General features: G+C 39.0%; 2 protein-coding genes across 6 annotated transcripts in view; one reads left to right on the plus strand and one right to left on the minus strand.

Annotated features, from left to right (window-relative positions):
* Positions 1-2,762: 2,762 nt before the first annotated feature.
* Positions 2,763-15,557, plus strand: RFESD (Rieske Fe-S domain containing). The gene is made up of 4 exons (XM_061152044.1): positions 2,763-2,887; positions 11,348-11,526; positions 11,633-11,667; positions 13,581-15,557. Exons 2-4 carry the CDS (start codon positions 11,349-11,351, stop codon positions 13,842-13,844), a joined length of 477 nt encoding a protein of 158 aa, XP_061008027.1. The 5' UTR covers positions 2,763-2,887; position 11,348; the 3' UTR covers positions 13,845-15,557.
* A 346-nt stretch (positions 15,558-15,903) lies between these two features.
* The window catches only part of SPATA9 (spermatogenesis associated 9), a 52,389-nt gene continuing 46,030 nt past the window's right edge, over positions 15,904-22,262 (minus strand). For all 5 annotated transcript variants that reach the window (XM_061152040.1, XM_061152039.1, XM_061152037.1 and 2 more), the window contains 2 exons: positions 21,070-21,165; positions 15,904-16,375 (listed from right to left, as the gene is read on the minus strand). In XM_061152040.1, coding sequence (XP_061008023.1) covers positions 16,088-16,375; positions 21,070-21,165 — 384 coding nt within the window. In that variant the 3' untranslated portion in view covers positions 15,904-16,087. The remainder of the gene's footprint in view (positions 16,376-21,069; positions 21,166-22,262) is intronic.

The following is a 22,262-nucleotide window of genomic DNA, read 5'->3' on the forward strand; positions in this document are numbered from 1 at the left end:
TCTCCTGCATTGGCAGGCGGGTTCTTTAGCACTAGAGCCACCTGCGAAGCTCCTTAATGCCAAATTGTAACAAAGCAAGAAAGAACTTTTCATTAAAAGTTCTTATATAGTTCTTCAATGACACAAGATGAGTACTGCTAACACACTCCATGTGCTGGTAAAATAATTTGAGACAGTTAACAGATAAATTATAATAAATCCAAATATATTTTATTATCACTTTGGTAAGATGATTCATCAAAATTAGATGGTTAGGAAGTTCCCTAGTGGTCCAGTGGCTAAAACTGCATTCCCAAAGCAGGGGGACCTTGTTTGATCCCTGGTCAGGGAACTAGTTTCCCAGTGCTTCAGGGTGTGGCCTGCTAAAAAAATAGCTAGGTACACAAATTCATTATTCTGAGCTTCTCAATCTTTTACACGTTTTGGCTTATAGAGGGGAAAAAAAGGCATTTATATGGCATACTGGGGTCAATGAATGAGGTCCCAGGGTTTCAGCTGCCCCTGACCTCTCTAGGATCTGAGATCAGTGTGTCAGCATGTTAAGTGCAGACTGTGGCTTTCAACCTTAAAGCTGCACTGGAATCACTGAGGAACTTAGAAAAAAAATATGTTGATTCCCTCTCCTCCCATGACTCCTAGAGATTTATTTCATTGGTCTAGAATCATGACTCCCAGGTGACTAAAGTGTGACCAAGGAACCACTGCATTAGAAGATAGCCAAGGAAACTTTAAAAACCTATCAAACTCACACATGTACCCCAATATTCACAGCAGTATTAATGTGCTGCTGCTGCTAAGTTGCTTCAGTCATGTCCGACTCTGTGAGACCCCATAGACGGCAGCCCACCAGGCTCCCCCGTCCCTGGGATTCTCCAGGCAAGAACACTAGAGTGGGTTGCCATTTCCTTCTCCAATGCATGAAAATGAAAAGTGACAGTGAAGTCGCTCAGTCATGTCCAATTCTTAGCGACCCCATGGACTGCAGCCTACCAGGCTCCTCCGTCCATGGGATTTTCCAAGCAAGAGTACTGGAGTGGGGGTGCCATTGCCTTCTCCAAGTATTAATGTGAGAGTTGGACTATAAAGAAAACCGAGCACTGAAGAATTGATGCTTTTGAGCTGTGGTGTTGGAGAAGACTCTTGAGAGTCCCTTGGACTGAAAGGAGATCCAACCAGTCCATCCTAAAGGAAATCAGTCCTGAATGTTCATTGGAAGGACTGATGTTGAAGCTAAAACTCCAATACTTTGGCCACCTGATCCGAAGAGCTGACTCATTTGAAAAGACACTGATGCTGGGAAAGACTGAAGGCGGGAGAAGAAGGGGACAACAGAAGATGAGATAGTTGGATGGCATCACTGACTGAATGGACGTGAGTTTGAGCAAGCTCCATGAGTTGGTGATGGACAGGGAGGCCCGGCGTGCAATAGTCCATGGGGCTGCAGAGTCAGACACAACTGAGCGACTGAACTGAGGACATGGAAGCAACCTAGAAGTCCATCAACAGATGAATGGATAAAGAAGATGTGGAACACATATACAATGGAATATTAGCAATAAAAAAGAACAAATCTGAGACAGTTCTAGTAAGGGGGATGAACGTAGAGCCTGTCATACAGAGTGAGATAGTTCAGAAAAACAAATATAGTCTATTAATGCATACATATGGAATTTAGAAAAATGATACTGATGAACCTACTCACAGGGGAGGAATGGAGACACAAGTATACAGAAGGGACTTATGGACACAGTGGAAGTAAAGACTGGGACAAAAGGAGAAAGTTACACTGACATATACACTACCACATGTAAAACAGATAACAGGTGAAAAATTGCTATATTACACAGGGATCCCGGCTTGACGCTCTGTGAAGACCTAGAGGGGTGGGAAGCGGGGATGGGTGGGATGCTCAAGGTCGGGATATATGTATAATACGGCTGACTTTTATAAAGTAATTTTCCTCCAGTTAAAAAAATAAAATCCTATCAGACTCATCTAGCTTCTAACTTGAACACATGTATGTGTGCAGGGTTTTTTTGGTTTTTTTTTTTTCTCACAGAAATATAAATAGAAAAAAACAAAGTCACAAAGTTCAAAACATGAAAGTGAAACCCATCTTCCCCCAAGTTTAAAGACCCAATTTTTTAAGCTTATGTGCATATGTCTACATTATTTGTATCTAGAGAAATAACTTTCATTTACACCAAAGAAAGCATACTGCACAGTATTCCACACTTTGTAACAAATTCATTCATTACATCATGAATCGTGCTGTTGAGTATGTGGTTAGAAAGTAATTCACATGTCTACCCTGTATTTAATTACTTCCCAGCTATTGCTCATTTGAGCTATTGTCACTTGTCTGGCAATAAACACCATTATACATTATATGCATCGTGAGGAACTCTAGTAAATATTTTTATGACGTAAATTTCTAGAAGACTGACCCCGAGTGAGTTCAATAAACACCATTATACATGGATCATAAGCATCGCGACGAACTCTAGTAAATATTTTTATGAGGTAAATTTCTAGAAGAAAGAACCCTGGGTGAGTTCAAAATCTAGATAAATGTGGTGGGCTCAACAAACGTTTTAAAATGAACTGGGGAAGCCTACGTCTGTAAAACACACGACTGAGACGGTCACTTCGGAGGTCCCGGCTGAGCGCTGCGAGACAGCGGTCGCGGTCACGCGGGGTCGGCAGCCAGCGACGCCTCAGAGGCCGCCCCGGGGGCGGGCGCGCTGGGTCACGTGGGCGGCGGCGCCCCGCCCCGCCCCGTCACGCGGAGCGCCACGCGGCCACCGGTTTCCCTCACCGGCTCAGTATCCTCACGCGGGGGCGCTGCGGCCGGGTCTCGCGGAGGTGGGGCTGGGAGTCGGGGAAGGTAAGTTCTATTCCCGCCGCGGGGTTGGGCGGCCGCGCGCGGGGCGGGGCTCGCGAGACTCGCCGCTTCCGGCCGGGCGGCGGGCCCGGGGCTCGGGCTTCCGGCGGCGGCGGAGACCGGGAGTGGGTTCGCGGTTGCCCTGCTGACTCTCCTCCCGGCTCTTGTGAGCGCTGCGGCCCCGCCGCCCTAGACGCTGCTCTCCTTATCCGTGAACCCCCAGCGCAGGCTTCCGCCCGGGCGCTGTGAGCCCATCGAGCTCGTTCACCGTCAAGGCTGCTCCTCACTCCCGACCTGCAGCTTCCGTTCAGTTCAGTTCAGTTGCTCAGTCGTGTCCGACTCTGTGCGACTCCATGGACTGCAGCATGCCAGGCCTCCCTGTACATCACCAACTCCCAGAGTTTACTCAAACTCATGTCCACCGCTTTGGTGATGCCATCCAACCATCTCATCCTCTGGCATCCGCTTCGCCCGCCTTCAATCGTTCCAGCATCAGGGTCTTTTCAAATGAGTCAGTTCTTTGCATCAGGTGGCCAAAGTACTGGAGTTTCAGCTTCAGTATCACTCCTTCCAATGAATATTCAGGACTGATTTCCTTTAGGATGGACTGGTTGGATGTCCTTGCAGTCCAAGGGACTCTCAAGAGTCTTCTCCAACACCACAGTTCAAAAGCATCAATTCTGTGCTCAGCTTTCTTTATAGTTCAGCTCTGACATCCATACATGACTACAGGAAAAACCATAGCCTTGACTAGACGGACCTTTGTTGGCAAAGTAATATCTCTGCATTTTAACAGCTGCCTCCCTGGGCCGTTTTTTAACAAGTTTTCCTGGCATTGGGCTTCCCTCATAGCTCAGTTGGTAAAGAATCCGCCTGCAATGCAGGAGACCCTGGTTCCTATTCCTGGGTTGGGAAGATCCCCTGGAGAAGGGATAGGCTACCCACTCCAGTATTCTTGGGCTTCCCTGGTGGTTCAGTGGGTAACGAATCCGTCCACAATGCGGGAGACTTGGGTTCGATCCCTGGTTTGGGAAGATCCCCTGGAGAAGGGAAAGACTCCCACTCCAGTATTCTGGCCTGAAGAATTCCAAAATGTCGGACAGGACTGAGCGACTTTTACTCTTCTTAGCATTATTGCTTTGAAACGTATAAAACCTGCCCCATAGTTGCCACAGCCCCAGCTGTGGATAGCCGTCTTGGGTATCCGTCTCCTGAAGTCTGCAGGCAGAATGATCACCCACGTCTTGACAGCCATGTTCTGGTTGTCTCTGGTTCTTGAGCTTGGTGTTGACAACTGCAGGTTGTCTTGACTCAAACGTTTAACACAGCTTGAAGTCCTTGCTCACAAGCTATCAGAGCTGGGGGGACCCTTCAGAGAGGACCGCCACAATGAGTTTACCATGCCCAGGACCCACCCTGGACACTTGACTATCCTGAGACTTCTGTCCCTCACCACCACCCTCATGCAGGACTTTGTTATAGCCACACACACTGCAGCGCAGTGAAATTAGGTGACTTCTTACAAGTCACACAGAGCCGGGGTTCAAACCCAGGTGAGCACACTTGCTACTCTAAGGCCTATAATGTCACAGATGACAGTTGTGGATTCCAGGACTGGCTGCTCAACTTTTAAATTATTAGGGAAGATGGTGACTGCAGCCCTGAAATTAAAAGACTCTTGCTCCTTGGAAGAAAAGCTATGACCAACCTAGACAGCATATTAAAAAGCAGAGATATTACTTTGCCAACAAAGGTCCGTCTAGTCAAGGCTATTGGTTTTTTCAGTAGTCATGTATGGATGTGAGAATTGGACTATAAAGAAAGCTGAGCGCCAAAGAATTGATGATCTTGAACTGTGGTGTTGGAGAAGACTCTTGAGAGTCCTTTGGACTGCAAGGACATCCAACCAGTCCATCCTAAAGGAAATCAGTCCTGAATATTTATTGGAAGGAGTGATACTGAAGCTGAAACTCCAATACTTTGGCCACCTGATGCAAAGAACTGACTCATTTGAAAAGACCCTGATGCTGGGAAAGATTGAAGGCAGGAAGAGAAGGGGAGGACAGAGGATGAGATGGTTGGATGGCATCACCAAAGCGGTGGACATGAGTTTGAGTAAACTCCAGGAGTTGGTGATGGACAGGGAGGCCTGGCATGCTGCAGTCCATGGGGTTGCAGAGTTGGACATGACTGAGCGACTGAACTGAACTGATTCTGTTTTAAACATTCGTTGACACAAGTCTTGCGCATTGGCTTTCCTAAATTTAAAAAAATCAGGACCATCATCTAAGGATATGTATATGTGGTATATACACACAAATATCTTTGCTAAAAGGTTTTGTACCTTCAAGATAGTTTATATTCATGCCACCTATTTTGATAAATCCATGGATGCTACTTAGATAAAATGGTAAGATTTATATATCAGTGTTCACAAAGTTTAGACATAAGATCTCAGTTTGAATCTTCACTGTGATTTGGTGAGTTTGGGCAAGCTTTTGTTAAAGTCTTTTACCCTTAGTTTCCTCATCTGGAAAAGAGGCATTTTTTCTGAGGATTAATGAATTCATATATACAGATTTCAAGCAGTTGGCACTCACTGAAGGGTAGCTAGTTTTATCTATTGTTATTCTGCCAGACAAAGAAATCTAAAGCTATGGCATTTCTCATCTCTGAACCTAAAGCAAAGGTGTCACCTTGGAGCTTTGCATTCTGATAAGCATAGGCCAAGTCCCCAGACTCAGTAAAAGCAACTTTGTAATTTTGTGCTCAAGAATAAGAAGAAATTCCTTTAATTTCATGTTTCTTTTGTCCCCACCGTCTTATAGAAACTTAAGTTATGCTGAAAAGATTCCCTATGCTGGAAAGGTATCTAATAGAGACAGAGGATTCATTTAGCTAATTAGTAATTTTATGTGGTGTTAGCTCCTTTAGAAACCTAATTTTAGGTATAGTCCAAAAAATATTTCTTGAAGAGAACTGTGGAACAAAATGGCTCAACATTTCTTTAAGCAGTTTTCTTCTAGCTCCCATACTGAGAAATGCAGTTTAATTTTTCATTTTCTTATTTTAAGAGTCTACTATCTTAAAGTTGACTCAACACAGAGGAAATGTGTAGGAGTATATGAATAGTGCATCAAAGTAACAGTAATTAAGGTGAACACAGTGACTTGTATTGCTGTCTGAATGGACCGTGATATTCACATTATTTAATTAAGAATAATATGGGTGTTAATTATTGTCACCAGATATCATAAATAGTACCACCTATGATGCTTAGAGGGAATAATTATTTGAAGTATGAGATAATACTTTTCTAAGCAAAATGCAAAACTGATCATATTTCTCTGAAACCTTTATCATTTAGCCCCAGCTTTCTCTGCTCATTTCTTATCAGCCCATGCAAAGTTCCCTACAATTTTCCTTGGTTGGGGGGGGAAACCCTGCAAAGTCTCTAAGAGACTGAAATGAGAAAGGATAGTGTTTGGTTCTCATTTATTTGGAAGTTCAATAGAATTTAATTAACTACTGATGCTAATCCATATCTCATGTGTTTTGGTACTTGCTTGAGTTATGTATTTCTTTTCTATTTGTTGCCTGGAAAAAGAAAAGTAAGAGGACTGTAGGTTTATTTCTTCCTCTATGGCAAGTCTTGAAATAAGCTGTACAAAAATTTCAAATAGTCCATTCATGATCTGTTTACATCTACATTCTCTGAGGACAGAAAGTACCATTTTATCCCTTTTCTTGGATTTAGGATCATTTGTTACATAAAGTAGGATACCGCTTAAATTTGGGGGAAAAAATAATTTTAAATATGAGTAAATGTAATACATTGATAAACACTTAAAATTTGTGTTTATTATCCCCTTGCTTTTCTTTGTAAATTTTCCCTATGTACATTTATCCACGAATAATACATTGTTTTGTTTTGCCTCTTTTGACACTTTATAAAAATAGAACCATACTCTGAATTCTTAAAACCTTGTTTAAAGTTACATTTTTGAATAATCCAACTTGACATAGCCATACATTTTTCACTGCTACACAGCATCGTTGAATGAGTATAAAAATCATCCGGTCTACTGTTGATAGATTTGACTTGTTTCCTATCTTTTGTTGTTATAACCATTCTTGTGCATTTTTCCTGGTGTACCTGTGCACACTTCTATGGAATATATCTCAAGTGGGATTACTAGGTCATGAATGTGTTCAGCTTTGCTAGGTAATGCTAGATTGTTGTACCTCTAATTAATGTCATCACTAACTGTTGCTCCACATCCTTGCCAATACTTGTTACTTTTTGCCAGTCTGGTGGATGGAAAATAGTATCCTATTTTGACTTTGCTTTATATTTCTTTTACATTTTCCTACTAATTAGGTTGAGCATCTTTACATGTGATTTCTGGCTATTCAGACTTCTTCATCTGTGAAATGTTGAAATGTTTGTGTCTTTTGCCCATTTTTATAATGGTCATTTGCCTTTTCTTACTTGTTTATAGGAATACTTCATGTTTTAGGAATCAATCCTTTGTTAGTTATATGTGTTGCATATTCCATATTTTTCTTTTTCTTCAGCTTATTCCCCCCCCTTCTCTTTTCAATTCATCTGTCTGTCCCCATTTTTCTTATCATTATTGCCCTTCTGTTCTGTCACAAAATGTGATAATGACTGCACATGCAGCAGAGGTAAATGTTACCATCTGAGCAGTTTGTATACTTTGGGCACCTGCCAAAATCAAGTAAAACCAGAGAATTGTTTAGAAATGTTGCAATCCAGCCTCTGGTCAAGCATGGCTAATCCAGAAAGTCTAAATATTGGATGTTCTTCAGAAATCGTATTAGACGTCATTCCCTATTGACACTCCCACTCCAAGTGATTCTGTTGAATTCTGTAGTTTGAAAACTTCCAAATTTATCTCTGTAGTGAGTCTCAACGCATCTCATATATCTGACTTTTGACTTGATATCTCTTGAGTGCCTCAGACTCACTCTGTACAGAATTTAACTAGTTCCTGATTTTTCCTTTCTTTCAAAATATCATTCCTTTCTCAGTCTGCCCAATCACAATCACAAACCACATAGTTGCACAAACCTAAACAGGTACCTAGGAGCTAAATGGCAACCCACTCCAGTATTTTTGCCCTGAGAATCCCAAGGACGGAGGAACCTGGCGGGCTGCGGTCCATGGGGTCAAGAGTTGGAAATGACTGAAGTGACTTGGAACATCCTTCTTTATTTCTTTTCTGTAGCTCCTTCATTCCAGTTCATCAGCCCAAATTGAGTTTGTGCCTCACTCAATCTTCTTACTGGGGCGAGGCAGGAACTTTGAATTCAATGTATAAAGGAAAGCACTACCCTAATCGAGTTTAGGAAATTACAGAGATGTCAGATTTGTACCCTGAAGTTTGCATTGTTAACCGTTGCTCTTATTATTAGGAGATAAAGGAAACAAATATAGAAATTCTTGGCAAAGCAGGATATATAGTTTTACTTAGAAACTATCATAGAAAAAATAAAAATACCAACATAAGGGAGGCCCTCAGGAAAACCCTCTACATGCGGCCTGAACCCCTGACAATGATATATCTTGATGTTTCTTTCTTATATGAGATTAACAGACCATGGCTATGTTCTTGAAGTATACAGAGGTCCCTTTGAAAGGGTTGCTTTCAAAGAAATAGGCTGAATATCTGTGCTAAGAAAAAAAAAATTTAGAATAACTTACAGATTCTCTAAAATTTATATACTTCTATAAATTGAAGAGAAAGTCACTGCTTTGAATGCCCAAGACAGAAGAAAGTAATGACAATATGTGAATTAAGAAAATTAAAGGCATCCATTCACACTTCTCCGTTCTACTAGAATATGGTTATCTGATTGATCTGTACGAGCTGGCTGTCTACACCAGGCAAAACCAACTTAGCCACCTTTTAACCAAGAGGTTCAAGACTATTCAGACTGTCAAAGAATCCTGTTGTTCATTCGTTAAGTCGTGTCCGACTCTGTGACCAGGCATGCCAGGCTTCTCTGTCCACCACTATCTCCCAGAGTTTGTGCAACTCATGTCCATTGAGTCAGTGATAACATCCAACCATTTCATCCTCTGTCGCCCCCTTCTCCTTTTGCCCTCAATTTCCCCCAGTATCAGGGTCTTTACCAGTGAGTCAGCTCTTCGCATCAGGTGGCCAAAGTATTGGAGCTTCATCTTCAGCATCTGTCCTTCCAGTGAATATTCAGGGTATTTCCTTTAGGATTGACTGTTTTCCTTGCTGTCCAAGGGATTCTCAAGAGTCTTCTCCAGCATCACAGTTCAAAAGCATCAATTCTTTGGTGCTCAGCCTTCTTTATGGGCCAACTCTCACATTGATACAAGACTTCTGGAAAGACCATAGCTTTGACTATATGGACCTTTGTTAGCAAAGTGATGTCTCTGCTTTAAAACACTGTCTAGGCTTGACATAGCTTTTCTTCCAAGGAGCAAGTGTCTTTTCATTTTGTGGTTGCAGTCACCATCCACATTGATTTTGGAGCCCAAGAAAATGAAATCTGACACTGTTTCCACATTTTCCCCATCTATTTGCCATGAAGTGATAGGACCAGATACCACGATCTTAGTTTTTTGAATGTTGAGTTTTAAGCCAGCTTTTTTACTTTCCTATTTCACCTTCATCAAGAAGCTCTTTAGTTCCTCTTCACTTTCTGCCATTAAAGTGGTATCATCTGCCTATCTGAGGTTATTGTTATTTCTTGATTCCAGCTTGTGCTTCATCTAGCCCGGCATTTCACATGATGTACTGTGCATATACATCATGTATATGTATGCCCAGGGAAGGGGGACTCCCCCGGTGGCTCAGACGGTAAAAGCGTCTGTCTACAACGCAGAAGACCTGGGTTCGATCCCTGGGTCAGGAAGATCCCCTGGAGAAGGAAATGGCAGCCCACTCCAGGACTCTTGCCTGGAAAATCCCATGGACGGAGGAGTGTGGTAGGCTACAGTCCATGGAGTCGCAAAGAGTTGGACACAACTGAGCGACTTCACTTCACTTCACTCTGCATATGTTAAATAAGCAGGGTGACAATATACAGCCTTGACGTATCCCTTTCCCAATTTGTAACCAGTCCATTGTTCCATGTCTGGTTCTTACTGTTGCTTCTTGTCCTGCATACAGGTTCCTTAGGAGGCAGGTCAGGTGGTCTGATATTCCCACCTCTTTAAGAATATTCCACAGTTTGTTGTGATCCACACAGTCAAAGGCTTTAGCATAGTCAATGAAGCAGATGTTTTTTGGAATTCCCTAGCTTTTGATCTCTTGTTCCTCTGCCTTTTCTAAATCCATCTTGTACATCTGGAAATTCTCAGTTCATGTACTGCTAAAGCCTAGCTTGAAGGATTTTGACCAAAATCTTGCTGGCGTGGAAATGAGTGTCATTGTATGGTAATTTGAACATTCTTTGGCACTGCTTTTCTTTGGGATTAGAATGAAAACTGACCTTTTTCAGTTCTGTGGCCACTGCTGAGTTTTCCAAATTTGCTGGCATAATGAGTGCAGCACTTTAACAGCATTATGGTTTAAGATTTGAAGTAGCTTAGCTGGAATTTTGTCACCTCCACTAGCTTTGTTTGTAGTGATGCTTCCTAAGGCCCACTTGACTTCAGTGTTCAGAATGTCTGGCTCTAGGGGAGTGACCACATCATCGTGGTTATCTGGGTCATTAAGAGCTTTTTTGTACAGTTCTTTTGTATTCTTGCCACCTCTTCTTAATCTTTTCTGCTTCTGTTAGACCCTTGCTGAAGAATCCTACCTTCAACAAAAGCTAAAAACAACACTGGTAATATGCAGGTGTTGTTCACCATTGAATCTGAGAGGGAATACAAGGGTAGTGAGACTTTAGTGTCTGTCAGGAGTTCTGAAATGTCTACCTTAGGCAATGAAGTGAATCAAATACAAGTCCAGTCTAAAAGTGGTCTGCTGCTGCTGCTGCTAAGTCGCTTCAGTCGTGTCCGACTCTGTGCGACCCCATAGACGGCAGCCCACCAGGCTCCCCCGTCCCTGGGATTCTCCAGGCAAGAACACTGGAGTGGGTTGCCATTTCCTTCTCCAATGCGTGAAAGTGAAAAGTGAAAGTGAAGTCGCTCAGTCATGTCCGACTCTTAGTCCGCAACCTACCAGGCTCCTCCATCCATGGGATTTTCCAGGCAAGAGTACTGGAGTGGGGTGCCATTGCCTTCTCCGCTAAAAGTGGTCAGTCCTCCCTAATTTTGGCAAGCTTTAAGAATTCTAACTTACAATCATGACTGACTATAATCCATTATTTTTAAAAGTGCCTCCATCAGTCTCAGGGAAATCAAACTTCTCTTATGATTATCGCTATGAGTTAAGTGCAATGAAACTAGTGAAGACCACTTGCAATTTTTTTTCTTTCTTGTTTTTGTTTGTGGTTTTGTTGTTGTTCCACTAGCATGGATCCTGATGACTCTGAACAAGATCCTGAAACAAAGGTGCAATATGCTTCTGTCTATGTGGGTAGAGAAGAAGACATTAAAAGATCTGAAAGAATAACAGCTGTTGTCCATGACAGAGAAGTGGTCATTTTCTACCACAAAGGAGAATTTCATGCCATGGATATTCGCTGTTACCGTAAGATTTTATTTTTCATTTGTAAACCTTGTATTTACTTACTGTCCAGAAAGCTATTAAAAGTTCAGTTTTTGAGTGACCAGATGTATGTTCAATTTCTTTGCAGACTCAGGAGGACCTTTACATTTGGGAGAAATAGAGGTATGTAAATCTGTTTTCAACAAGTTCAGATGTTTCCTATTTATATTCCTACTATATTTACTGTCTCTATTCACAAATAATTTATATTTGGGTCTGAACTATATTTTCATGCTTTGAGTATAATTACCAATATTCTAGGAATTCACAACACTAACAACAAAAAGAAAACCATTTTACAGGTAAAGATGAGAAATATACATGTCTTCTGACCTAGCAAATATACTTTGAAAGATATACCCTGCATATTATTGTACAAAAGTATATATATATATGCTTACATATGTGCATATACTTCCTAAGTATATGCACATATGTAACTATATATACACTTAAACATTTGTTAAGTATATACTTAAGAAGTTCATTGTGGTATTATTCATTGTAATGGAAAAGTGAAGGAAATTTAAATGTGTAACAAGAGGAAACAGTTTAAATTAGGACTCCCCACGCTGTGGAATAGTGTGCTCGGTCATGTCCGACTGTTTGTGAGCCCATGGGCTGTAGCCCACCAGGCTCCTCTGTCCATGGGGATTCTCCAGGCACAAATACTGGAGTGGGCTACTATGCCCTCCTCCAGGGGATCTTCCCGACCCAAGGATTGAACCAGGCTCTCCCACATTGTAGGCAGATTCTTTACCGTCTGAGCCACCAGGGAAGCCTGTGGAATAGTATACAGCCAGTAAGTTAATGAGGCGTGAACGTCAACAGTATATTTTTGAGTGGAAAAAAGCAAGTCAAAGAATAATAGGTCTAAAGAGGTCCCATTTTTAAAAAAATTATATTTACTTTTTATAATTCTACATAATTTGAATTTTTCCAATGTGTATATATTACTTTTATGATATAATAAAAATATCCATATATATATTTTAAGAAAGAAAGAACACTTTGAAGGCTTAACTGAGGCAGGATGGGGGCACTGTTTTACTTCCTTGCATTCCCAAAAACTAGCTGCCTGATTTCTTTTCTATCTCATGAAACTGATCTCTCTCTCCCTTCCCTGTGTCTGTCTCTGACTAGCACAAAGTACATGCTTAAATTCAGTGTTCCACTCTCTATACAACTCATATCTACCTACTTCCACACCTGTCCTCATGTTAAAAGATGTGTGTTTAAATTATGAACATGAACTTATGAATCATGAAAATGTTTGCTGACAGTTCTGGCCGGGGAGGTGGTATAGAACAGCACTTCTGCACTTCTTGTGTGGAGATAAAAATGTCAGCATCTGGATGATAGAGTGGAAGAACTTCCCTCAGTTTCAGACCATCGTGAGAGCTATAAAACCTTGCTGCTCAAAGTGTGGTTCACAGACCAACAACATTGGTGACACCTGGGAGTGTCTTGGAAATGCAAATATTGCATCCTGTTCTGGGACTCCTGAACTTAAACAAGATCATGAGTAAAGCCCAGGTCCTTTAAAATTTTAGAAGCACTGCTTTAGGACAGCTAAAAGTTTGAAATGAACTACTTTGGATCATAAATTGCTCTTTAGTTAACATATACACTTATGCCTTTAGTAACCTCTCTTGAAATTATATCTGAGACTTACCATTCTTCCACCAGCTAGTGAAGATTCATTTAGAAGCACTTGAAGCCCTTGCCCCATTTCTGTCATGGAAGTAACATTAATATCTAACAGATAACAGCATCCTGGGGTCACATGGGATAGCTGCCTGGGCTGGTTATCTTCTGATAGAGCTCTAACACACTGGGTTTCTTATCAACTGCAGAAGAACTTGATGACTGCTAAGATTATGTTCTGCCTTATACTGAATAATTTGTAAATGGGAGGAAAAAAGAGAAGCCTGTTTTGCAGCCTGGTTCTTCTGCAGTAAATTCTGTTCTGAATCTGAGATTTATTGTCAACATTGGAAATGTCATATTATAAAATCAATTATTTCTTTCCCCAGGAATTTGATGGACGAGCATGTATAGTTTGCCCCTGGCATAAGTACAAAATTACTTTGGAAACAGGAGAAGGACTGTATCAGTCTATAAATCCTAAAGACCCATCAGCAAAACCCATGTGGTGCTCCAAAGGAATAAAGCAAAGGATTCACACAGTGACAGTGGACAATGGGAATATTTATGTGACTCTTTCTAATGAGCCTTTTAAGTGTGACTCTGACTTTTATGCCACTGGAATCTTCAAAGTAATTCCAAGTTCCTTCTGATAAAATTTCATGGCAATGAAAAATGTTGTGTATGTTTTGAAAGTATTTTTAGAATAACCTTGCTGAGTACCAAAGATGACTAACTTTTTCCAACACAAGCACATTTATCATCTTTAACAGTCATATTTATGAAAGGTTCAAAAGTACATGTACTTAGTATGATGTAAGGATCATTATCGGGATCTATAGAATACGTTTCAGCCAATCCTCTGGATTGATTGGAACCTTAAGGTTATAGGTTTGAAATGTGCATTTGAAGAAGGATAAAAATAATTTGGAGTAACCAGAGTGAAGAAAAGGTTAAAAAAAAAAAAGATTAGATCTACTAAGAAAAATTTAGGGGGAAAATCCCTACTTGATATAGTAGACTTTATCATGGAAAAATTTTAATGTATACGAAGTGAAGAGAATAATAAACTCCCAGCACCCACCTTCAACAGTTACCAGCATTCTTCTACTCTTGTTTCATTTCTGCATGAGTTCACCACCCCACCTATTGATGGTTATTACAATTTTTTTTAAGGTAAAATGTAAACACATTGAAATACTTAAGTTTTAACTATTCAGTTTTTCCAAATAGATAGCAGACCTTTTACACTTGAAAAATACTTCCCAGAATGGGATCAGTGTACATGCTGAATTTAAAAATAGGAAACAACTTGCCTGACATTGAAACCAATAAACTTTAGCTCAGTTTCTCTCAGGTCATGGTACACAGTTTGAAAGTAAGGAAGAGACAGTTGCTGCTAGCCATGAGAGATGTGACATCTGCTCAGTGAGCCAAAGGGCTCTGAATGCCAAATGAGATTTCTAAATAACATTTTTTAAGGAATTTTTATTTGTATAGAACTTTGCACATGTATGTACAACCAAGTGTCATATAAATGTCACAGAGAGAAGAGATACAGGGGTGTTCCTCAGAGTCTTTTCTTCTGAGTTCGTAGGCAGATGTTAAGTTAGTTCACCCTGCTTTTTCCATGCCAGTTATTTATGGCCATCACTTTTCTGGTTGCCTCGTGCCCACGCTGTACTATAAATCTCTGGGTACTGATCATCTAAAACTCAGTAGCACATAGTAGAATATAAGGATAAGTGGGACCAGAAAGAACTATGAGGAACAGACTATGAATTCAGAATGAAAAAAGCTTTTTGTCAACAGTGGAACTTAGTCTCAAACCACAGTAATCTTCTTAGTGACACAGGGCTGAATTAAGGCTTAGTATTCTAACAGTTGGATCCTTTCTCTTGGCTATTGTAAAAGTAGTAAGTGAATAAAATAGGTATCATTAAGGCTGTGCTTACAGAGCCTTTTGCTATATATTATATTTTTTCTGATATATTGCTCCATGCTACCCATATTCCAACACTTGCTTTCCTTAGACTACTACTGAGCCAGGCCTGTGTTTTTTATAAACACTGTTAACAGCAGCAGTTACCCACGAGGTACAGAAAATGTACCATCTCTGGAATGGGTGCCTCCCCGTCTATTATATCAGGCACTGATCCTCCAATGACTTAACACATGTCCAGAATTTAAAATGCATGGAAGAAACCAAAGTACCTCCAGCAGGCAAAAACCATGACCCTGGTCTGTGGGACCAATCACAGAAGCATTTTTTTCCTGAGGATCCAGTGGCAACAATGAGTAATGTGGACTTGGATTTTAATTTGTTCCTCTAGATGGGGAAATAAAAATGTCATGTCATTCTCAAATACAGACATCTCATCAGATTTGTAAACAATATAAATTTACATCTATGAATTTCAAGTTCTTCATAACTTTATAGATGAGTTTTAAAAATAACCAATAATAGGAAAACTCAAACTATGCAGCCTGTAGATAGAAAATATATATATCCTTTTATTATCTCTGAAACAGATATGTAGCATTTTAGTAGGGAGGGTTTTTTTCCCTCCCAGATAAATAATTGGAAGGATACTCTAAACAAGACTTTAATACAAACATAAATGTACTATAAACATGTCCATATTATAAACCAGCACATAGAGTCTAACTCACCAAAGGGTACATTTTCTTGTTCATTAAAAAATATCACAGTCAACATTGATTCATTTTATTTTCTCTACCATATACATACTTGAGAATGACATTTTAGCAATAGTCCGTCCCCCACCCCCATTTTGTTTCAAAGCAGAGCAGTCAGAACATAAAAACTAGTTTCCTAGTTATGTCATTAGATAATGCTTAAGCTCTGTTCAGTGATATTTAAGTTCAGATTTGTTCATTCATTCATTCCAGTTGATTGGTCAAACACAGAATGTAAAACCTGAATCTTATTACTCAACTTATTAGCAGGAAGTTTGGGGTGATCGGAAATACTGTCTGGCTTCTCTGGTAATGACCTATAAGGTTTTGCTTTGATTTCACCTTCGGGAAACAGAGGCTCAGAAAGCACAGGCTCCGAAAAGGCATTTCTAAAATTTTCACTCTCCTCTCTGTTTTGCCTTATGGATTCTTCTTCTTGGAAAATTTTCATTATCTTCTCCAGCACAGCATTAACACAGACTGTCTAATAATTTTAAAAAAGGTAAGGTTTCTTTATTATTGGAGTATAATTGCTTTATACTACTAAACTTAATAGATAAAATCCAATAATGCAATAAAACATTTAACATAAAATCATTGATCTGTATATTCTAACAAAGAGGTGCTTTCCTTCAGCTTCCTCTGGCACATGATAAACGTGAAGAGGCTGATTCCTAATTATAAATATACCATAATCTAGAAGGAAAATTAAAACATAGTATGCTTTAATAAAAATATGCTTCACATCTCTAATTCATGTTTTACATCTTTATTCTCTAATTAAATGAAACATTCCTTTATTCTCCTGACTTAATTAAACATTTTCTGAGAGATGGAATTTATCCTCAAACATGTTAATATCTCAAAGTAGGTTTTCTGTTTTTACTTTTTTCCCATATAGACTTTGCTTATACCAATTATCTTCCATTGGAAGGGCATAAATATTTTGGTAAGAATTTAGTAAATTAATGAATCAACAATTTCTAAACAAACTTGTGATCCACTTTCCCTCAAAAATGCCATTCGCTACTTTAAGAGTGTCAAAACACAGATTTAAAAATATAACTTCAAAAATTGAGAATCACCAAGAGCTGTATCTGTTAAACCTATAAGTTTACTGATGGAGATGATGATGCCAAGCATTTAAGGCAAGCAACAAGAATAATAAAATCTATAAATACAAGACCACCTAAACTAGCTTCTTTTACCAAAGCGATGATGCCTTCAAGGTGACATAACAGGCGACAAATGCTCAATGTTCCTAAAGAGAGGAACAGGAAGGAGGGCAGGCCTCGGCTTGAACAGCCCTTTCCTCCTGACCTCCTGCCTCCTCTTTTCTTTGCCTGTCTTCCACCTCAGAATGGGGACACCAGATGCTTCCCTTCACTTCCCGGCGTTACTGTCTGGCAATGTGACCCCTCTGGCCAACGTAATAAAATTTGTCTGCTGGGGAGGAAGATGGGAAGGATTTGGAGGAAAGTGTTTCCTCCTTTTTATATAGAAGAAAGACTCTGTCTTTTGCCTCTACTTTCTCCTCCTTGCTTTGGACACTGATACGGATGTAAGGTATGAGCATAAGGTAGCAAACCTAAGAACCAAAACCAACCAACAGGATAGTGGGAGAGAAAGATGGAGAGGCCCTGGGTTTGTGATGACACTCTAGATCCACTATACAAACCCAGGAACTGCCTGACTCTGGACTTCTAATTAAGTGAGATAGTTAAATATCTGTATTGATTAAGGTACTATCGGGTATCTTTTTTGTTACTTGTATCTGAGTACACCCAAGTCTAGAGTTATAAATCTTGAAGTCCATCACTTCCAGCTACAGACAGCTTTAACCATTTATCACAACTATGATCATTTTCTATGTACGCCATGCTACAAAAAGAAGGTTGGGAAGCCCTATCCTATTTGATGGATTTCTTCTTCCCTCACTTATAACATTTTATCTGTGCCCACCCTAACCAATTCTGTCCAAGTCTCAGAAAATGAAAGATCTTGATCAAGGTCAGTATTTCTCCATCTTTGCTTGTAACCTAACCCTACCTATCAATTTGTCTATCAATTATTGCCTGCCTCTTCAACCTCTCATTCTTGACTAGCTCCTCCCCTGCAACCTGTAACATACTAAAGTATCTTCTATCCTGAAATTTAAGAATTTAAAATCCCTGTGGCCCTGTTTCCCTCTTGACTACTACACACTCTTTTCTTGATCAAACCAGGACATACATCCATGGTTTCCATTTTATCATCTCCTTTTCACTCAGGAAAACTCAGAACCCAGGGCCTCTGCTAAAGTAGTTCTCAAGATGATTAATTCCAACATCTTTACTACTAGATCTAATGGACACTTTTCAGATCTTCATTTTACTTGAGTTTTTCTGCTTGTATGTGACTCTTAACCACTCACAACTTCCTGAGACTCTAATTCCTTGACAGCGTTTCTCCTGATTCTCTTCCTGCTTTTCTTATTATTGGTCCTCTGTCTCCTTCATGGATTTCTTCTTAGCTTATCTTAAACAGAAAGTGTTCTTCACATTTCTGCCAACGTTCTACTCTTTTCACTTGGCATGGTTCTACCCTCAGGGCATTAACTTCCAACATAGATGTTATTTGCTTTTAAAACCATAATTCTAGCCCTGACCTCTCCTAGGACTTGGATGAATGTATCACCAATTATCAGAGGTCACCAAAAAAATTGTTTCTTAGGTTATAGCATAAGTCATATAGGATGATTTCAAAAGCCTTTGAAAAATTCAAGTAATTGTGGTTTTAATCTAGTTTGTTTTAGTTTCACCATAGCCATTTCATCCCACTCATTTTCTGCAGTATATTTGCATCAATCTTGTATGAGATTCACATTTAAGATACTGAACATTTCTCAAAATTTTAAAACATTTGCAAAATATTTGATAAATTCAAAGTTTTTAAAAATTGTAAATATGTTTAAAATGAGTTCTTTTACACTTTTTTTTTCTAAGTTGTCTTGGCTATTCTTTACTTTTGGCATTTCCTTGTAAATTTTAGAATAAACTAGTCAATATACACATACACACCTGCTCAAATTTTAATTGGGATTGCACTGAATCTGTGGATTATTAGGAAAATTTAACCTTTATTCTTGTCTCTTTCAATATGATCAAAAAAATAAATAGGTAAACGACCTCTAACAAGCCATAAATTTATTAACAGAAAGAAGATCTAAATAAATAGAGAAATATACCACGTTCATAGATTGGAAGGAGAACCTATTTTACCAGTTATGAAGACTTAATGTAAAGTGCCAGTAAATAATACAGTGTTGAATTGGTGTAAGAATAGACAGATCAGTTGACTAGAATAAAGAGAATGTAAACAGACCTACATATATAAGGACATTTAATTTATCTTAGAAAAGGTGTTCTGGGGCAATAGGAAAGAGGTTTACTTTTTTCCCTGATAAATTGAGTTGGATCAGCTGGGCGTCCCTGATAGCTCAGTTGGTAAGGAATCCACCTGCAATGCAGGAGACCTGGGTTCAATCCCTGGGTTGGGAGGATACCCTGGAGGAGGGCATGGCAACCCACTCCAGAAATTCTTGCCTGGAGAATCCCTATGGACAGAGGAGCCTAGCGGGCTGCAGTCCATGAGGTTGCAGAGAGTCAGACACAACTGAGCAAGTAAGCACAGCACAGCACAATGAGATGCCCACAGAGGGAAAACCTGACCCTTGCCTCATACCAACTCCAGATGTGTTATAACTCTAAAAGTGAAAGGCAAAATAACAAAGCTCCTAGGATATATCAGAGGGAGTAGGTTCATGACTAGGCTGTAAGTCAAGATTCCCTAATTAAGACATAAAAAGCACTTAATATAAAGAAGATTAATAAATGAGACTGCATTAAAATTAAGAACTTCTGTTTTAACAGACACTCCTAAAAATGAAAGGCTAGTCACAGAGTAAAATAAATCTGCCCAGATTCAACTGAAAAAAGGGCTTGTTCCAAAAATACAGTTAAAAGTACAAATTGATAATAAACCAATGGACAACTCCAAGTAGGAAAATGAGAAGAGACTAACAGAAATTAACAAAAGAGGATATCCATTAATGTATAAAAATGGTATTCAGTCTTAATAATAAAATGCAAATTAAAAACAATATGATAGTACTACATACCCACAAAAATGGCTATAAAAGAAAAGATTGATAATACCAAATGTTAGTGATGATACAGAGCAACTGGGATTCATAATCTGCTAGAATGAACTGTTAAAACATTTTGGAAAACTTTGGCAATATTTACTAGAGACGAACATATGCAAAGTCTTACCGTCCAGACATTTCATCCAAACATATGTACAAGAACATTCACAGCAACCTATTCACAATAGCCAAAGTTCTAACTAATCTAAATATTCAACAATAGAATAGATAGTTGTATATTTAATCAATGGAATACTATATACAGCAGTGACCGTCAACAAGCTCCTGCTATAGGCAACAAATGAATCTCACAATGATAATGTTGAGCAATACAAGACCTACAAAAGAACATAGTATACGATTTCATTTATATACAAGTCAAAACTGACTATGCCATTAGAAGTCAAAATAGTGCTTGCCTTTACAGAAGAGGTTAGTGATCATAAGGAGGCAAGAAAGAGGCTTCTAGAATGATAGTATAATGTTTTGTTTCTTGATCCATATGATACATCAATTAATAGATTTTCTGATAATTCATCAAGCTGTGTACTTTTCTTTTTGTATGTTGTAATTTTTTTCAATTAAAGGTAAATGTAAATGGCAATGAATTAAAGGAAATAACTTTATAATTTATAAACGTCTGTATATTTTTGTCATACTTTTTAATGAACACTTTTGTAATTCAAAAAACAAAAGCTGAACTTTAACCAACCACAGCACAATGGCAGAAACAAAACACCTGTAACCTAATGAAAGCAAAACCAAAATGTTTTGACCAAAATAGTAATAAATTTTTTAAAAAGTAAAATAAGTTTTATTACTTAAGCAACTTAGTTTTTGGTGGATTGACCTGGCTCCTTAGAAATGTAATTTTTAATGTAAAATTATTTTGTGTAATAAGAGAATAATATCTTGGTTTAAGAACAGACTATACAGTATTTCTTTACATAAAATAATTATATTTCCAGATTCTAATTATTTTCTTAACTTACCAAATAAATGAGTGCCGTATATGAAGCGCACATTATGCTAGTTAAAGCAGTCTTTGCTGGGAAAGAAATGATTTCAAACAAAGATCCCTTTCTGACCTGAAAAAACAAATGAGTTTTCTTATTAAAAAATTTTCAATGTTACAATGTTAAATCTTATAATGTTATTGTAAAATGAGAATTCAAATATTGATAGTCATCTACTTTAGATCTGAGTTTTCTCACACCTTGAAAATATAATGTCTTCCTCCTTTACAAAAAGACACTTTCTTTTGCTAATTAAAACCTATGACAAATCTATTGAAAAAAAAAAAAAATCTCCCATTTCCAAAATCTGAGTTTTGGCTTTTGACATTTACCAAGTGTGCTCACTAGGGGGTGCTGCTGTGCTTATTAGAAAAACGGTCTTTGTTGAAATTCATGGAGTCATCCTTCACTAAATTATTCACCTCTTCAATTAAGCAAACAGCAATGAAAATACTGGGCATTTCCTGGAGATTAATGACCTGCCTGGAAATGTTAATCATGAGACTGCTGAAGGCCAGCATTAATCTTAGATGATCATTAAGCTTCAGCAAATACTTTGCGCTCATATCCAGCATGCTTTTTGAAATGTACATGTTTACACTAATAAAGAATTTGTCTCTCAGATTTTTCTTGCTTCTAGAATGTGTCCCTGCCTCACCACAATATATTCAGTTTAAGGGAACTGTAACTCTTATACTAGGCCACCTCTGTGGCTTTGAGCTATAAGGATATGAAATGATGACAGTAGGAAGAACATTCCCTTCCCCTTTAAAAGGGAAGGGGCAGTTAGTCATACTTCTCTGAAGAGCCAAGTCACTCAGAGGCTTCAAAAACTCTCAAAAGGTATAGGATGTAAATATAAAATCATGTAAATGCACAATGAAGTGAAGTGGCTCAGTCATGTTCAACTCTTTGCAACCCCATGAACTGTATGTAGCCTGCTAGGCTCCTCCGCCCATGGCATTTTCCAGGCAAGAATACCATAAAATTGCACACAAATGAGAATGGTATATATATATATATATATGATCATTAAAAGGTTCAGTTCAGTTCAGTCGCTCAGTCGTGTCTGACTCTTTGCGACCCCATGGACTGCAGCACGCCAGGCCTCCCTCTCCATCACCAACTCCTGGAGTTTACTCAAAGTCATGTCCATTGAGTCAGTGATG

Source organism: Dama dama, chromosome 9, assembly GCF_033118175.1.
Source record: "Dama dama isolate Ldn47 chromosome 9, ASM3311817v1, whole genome shotgun sequence".
Classification (NCBI taxonomy): domain Eukaryota; kingdom Metazoa; phylum Chordata; class Mammalia; order Artiodactyla; family Cervidae; genus Dama; species Dama dama.

What these genes read in the sequence shown, in the direction of transcription:
- RFESD (XM_061152044.1), top strand. Translation starts at nt 11,349, where the DNA reads ATGGATCCTGATGACTCTGAACAAGATCCTGAAACAAAGGTGCAATAT. An exon ending in CATGGATATTCGCTGTTACC is followed by an intron (nt 11,527 to 11,632) that starts GTAAGATTTTAT and finishes ATTTCTTTGCAG; the next exon opens with ACTCAGGAGGACCTTTACAT. An exon ending in TACATTTGGGAGAAATAGAG is followed by an intron (nt 11,668 to 13,580) that starts GTATGTAAATCT and finishes TTCTTTCCCCAG; the next exon opens with GAATTTGATGGACGAGCATG.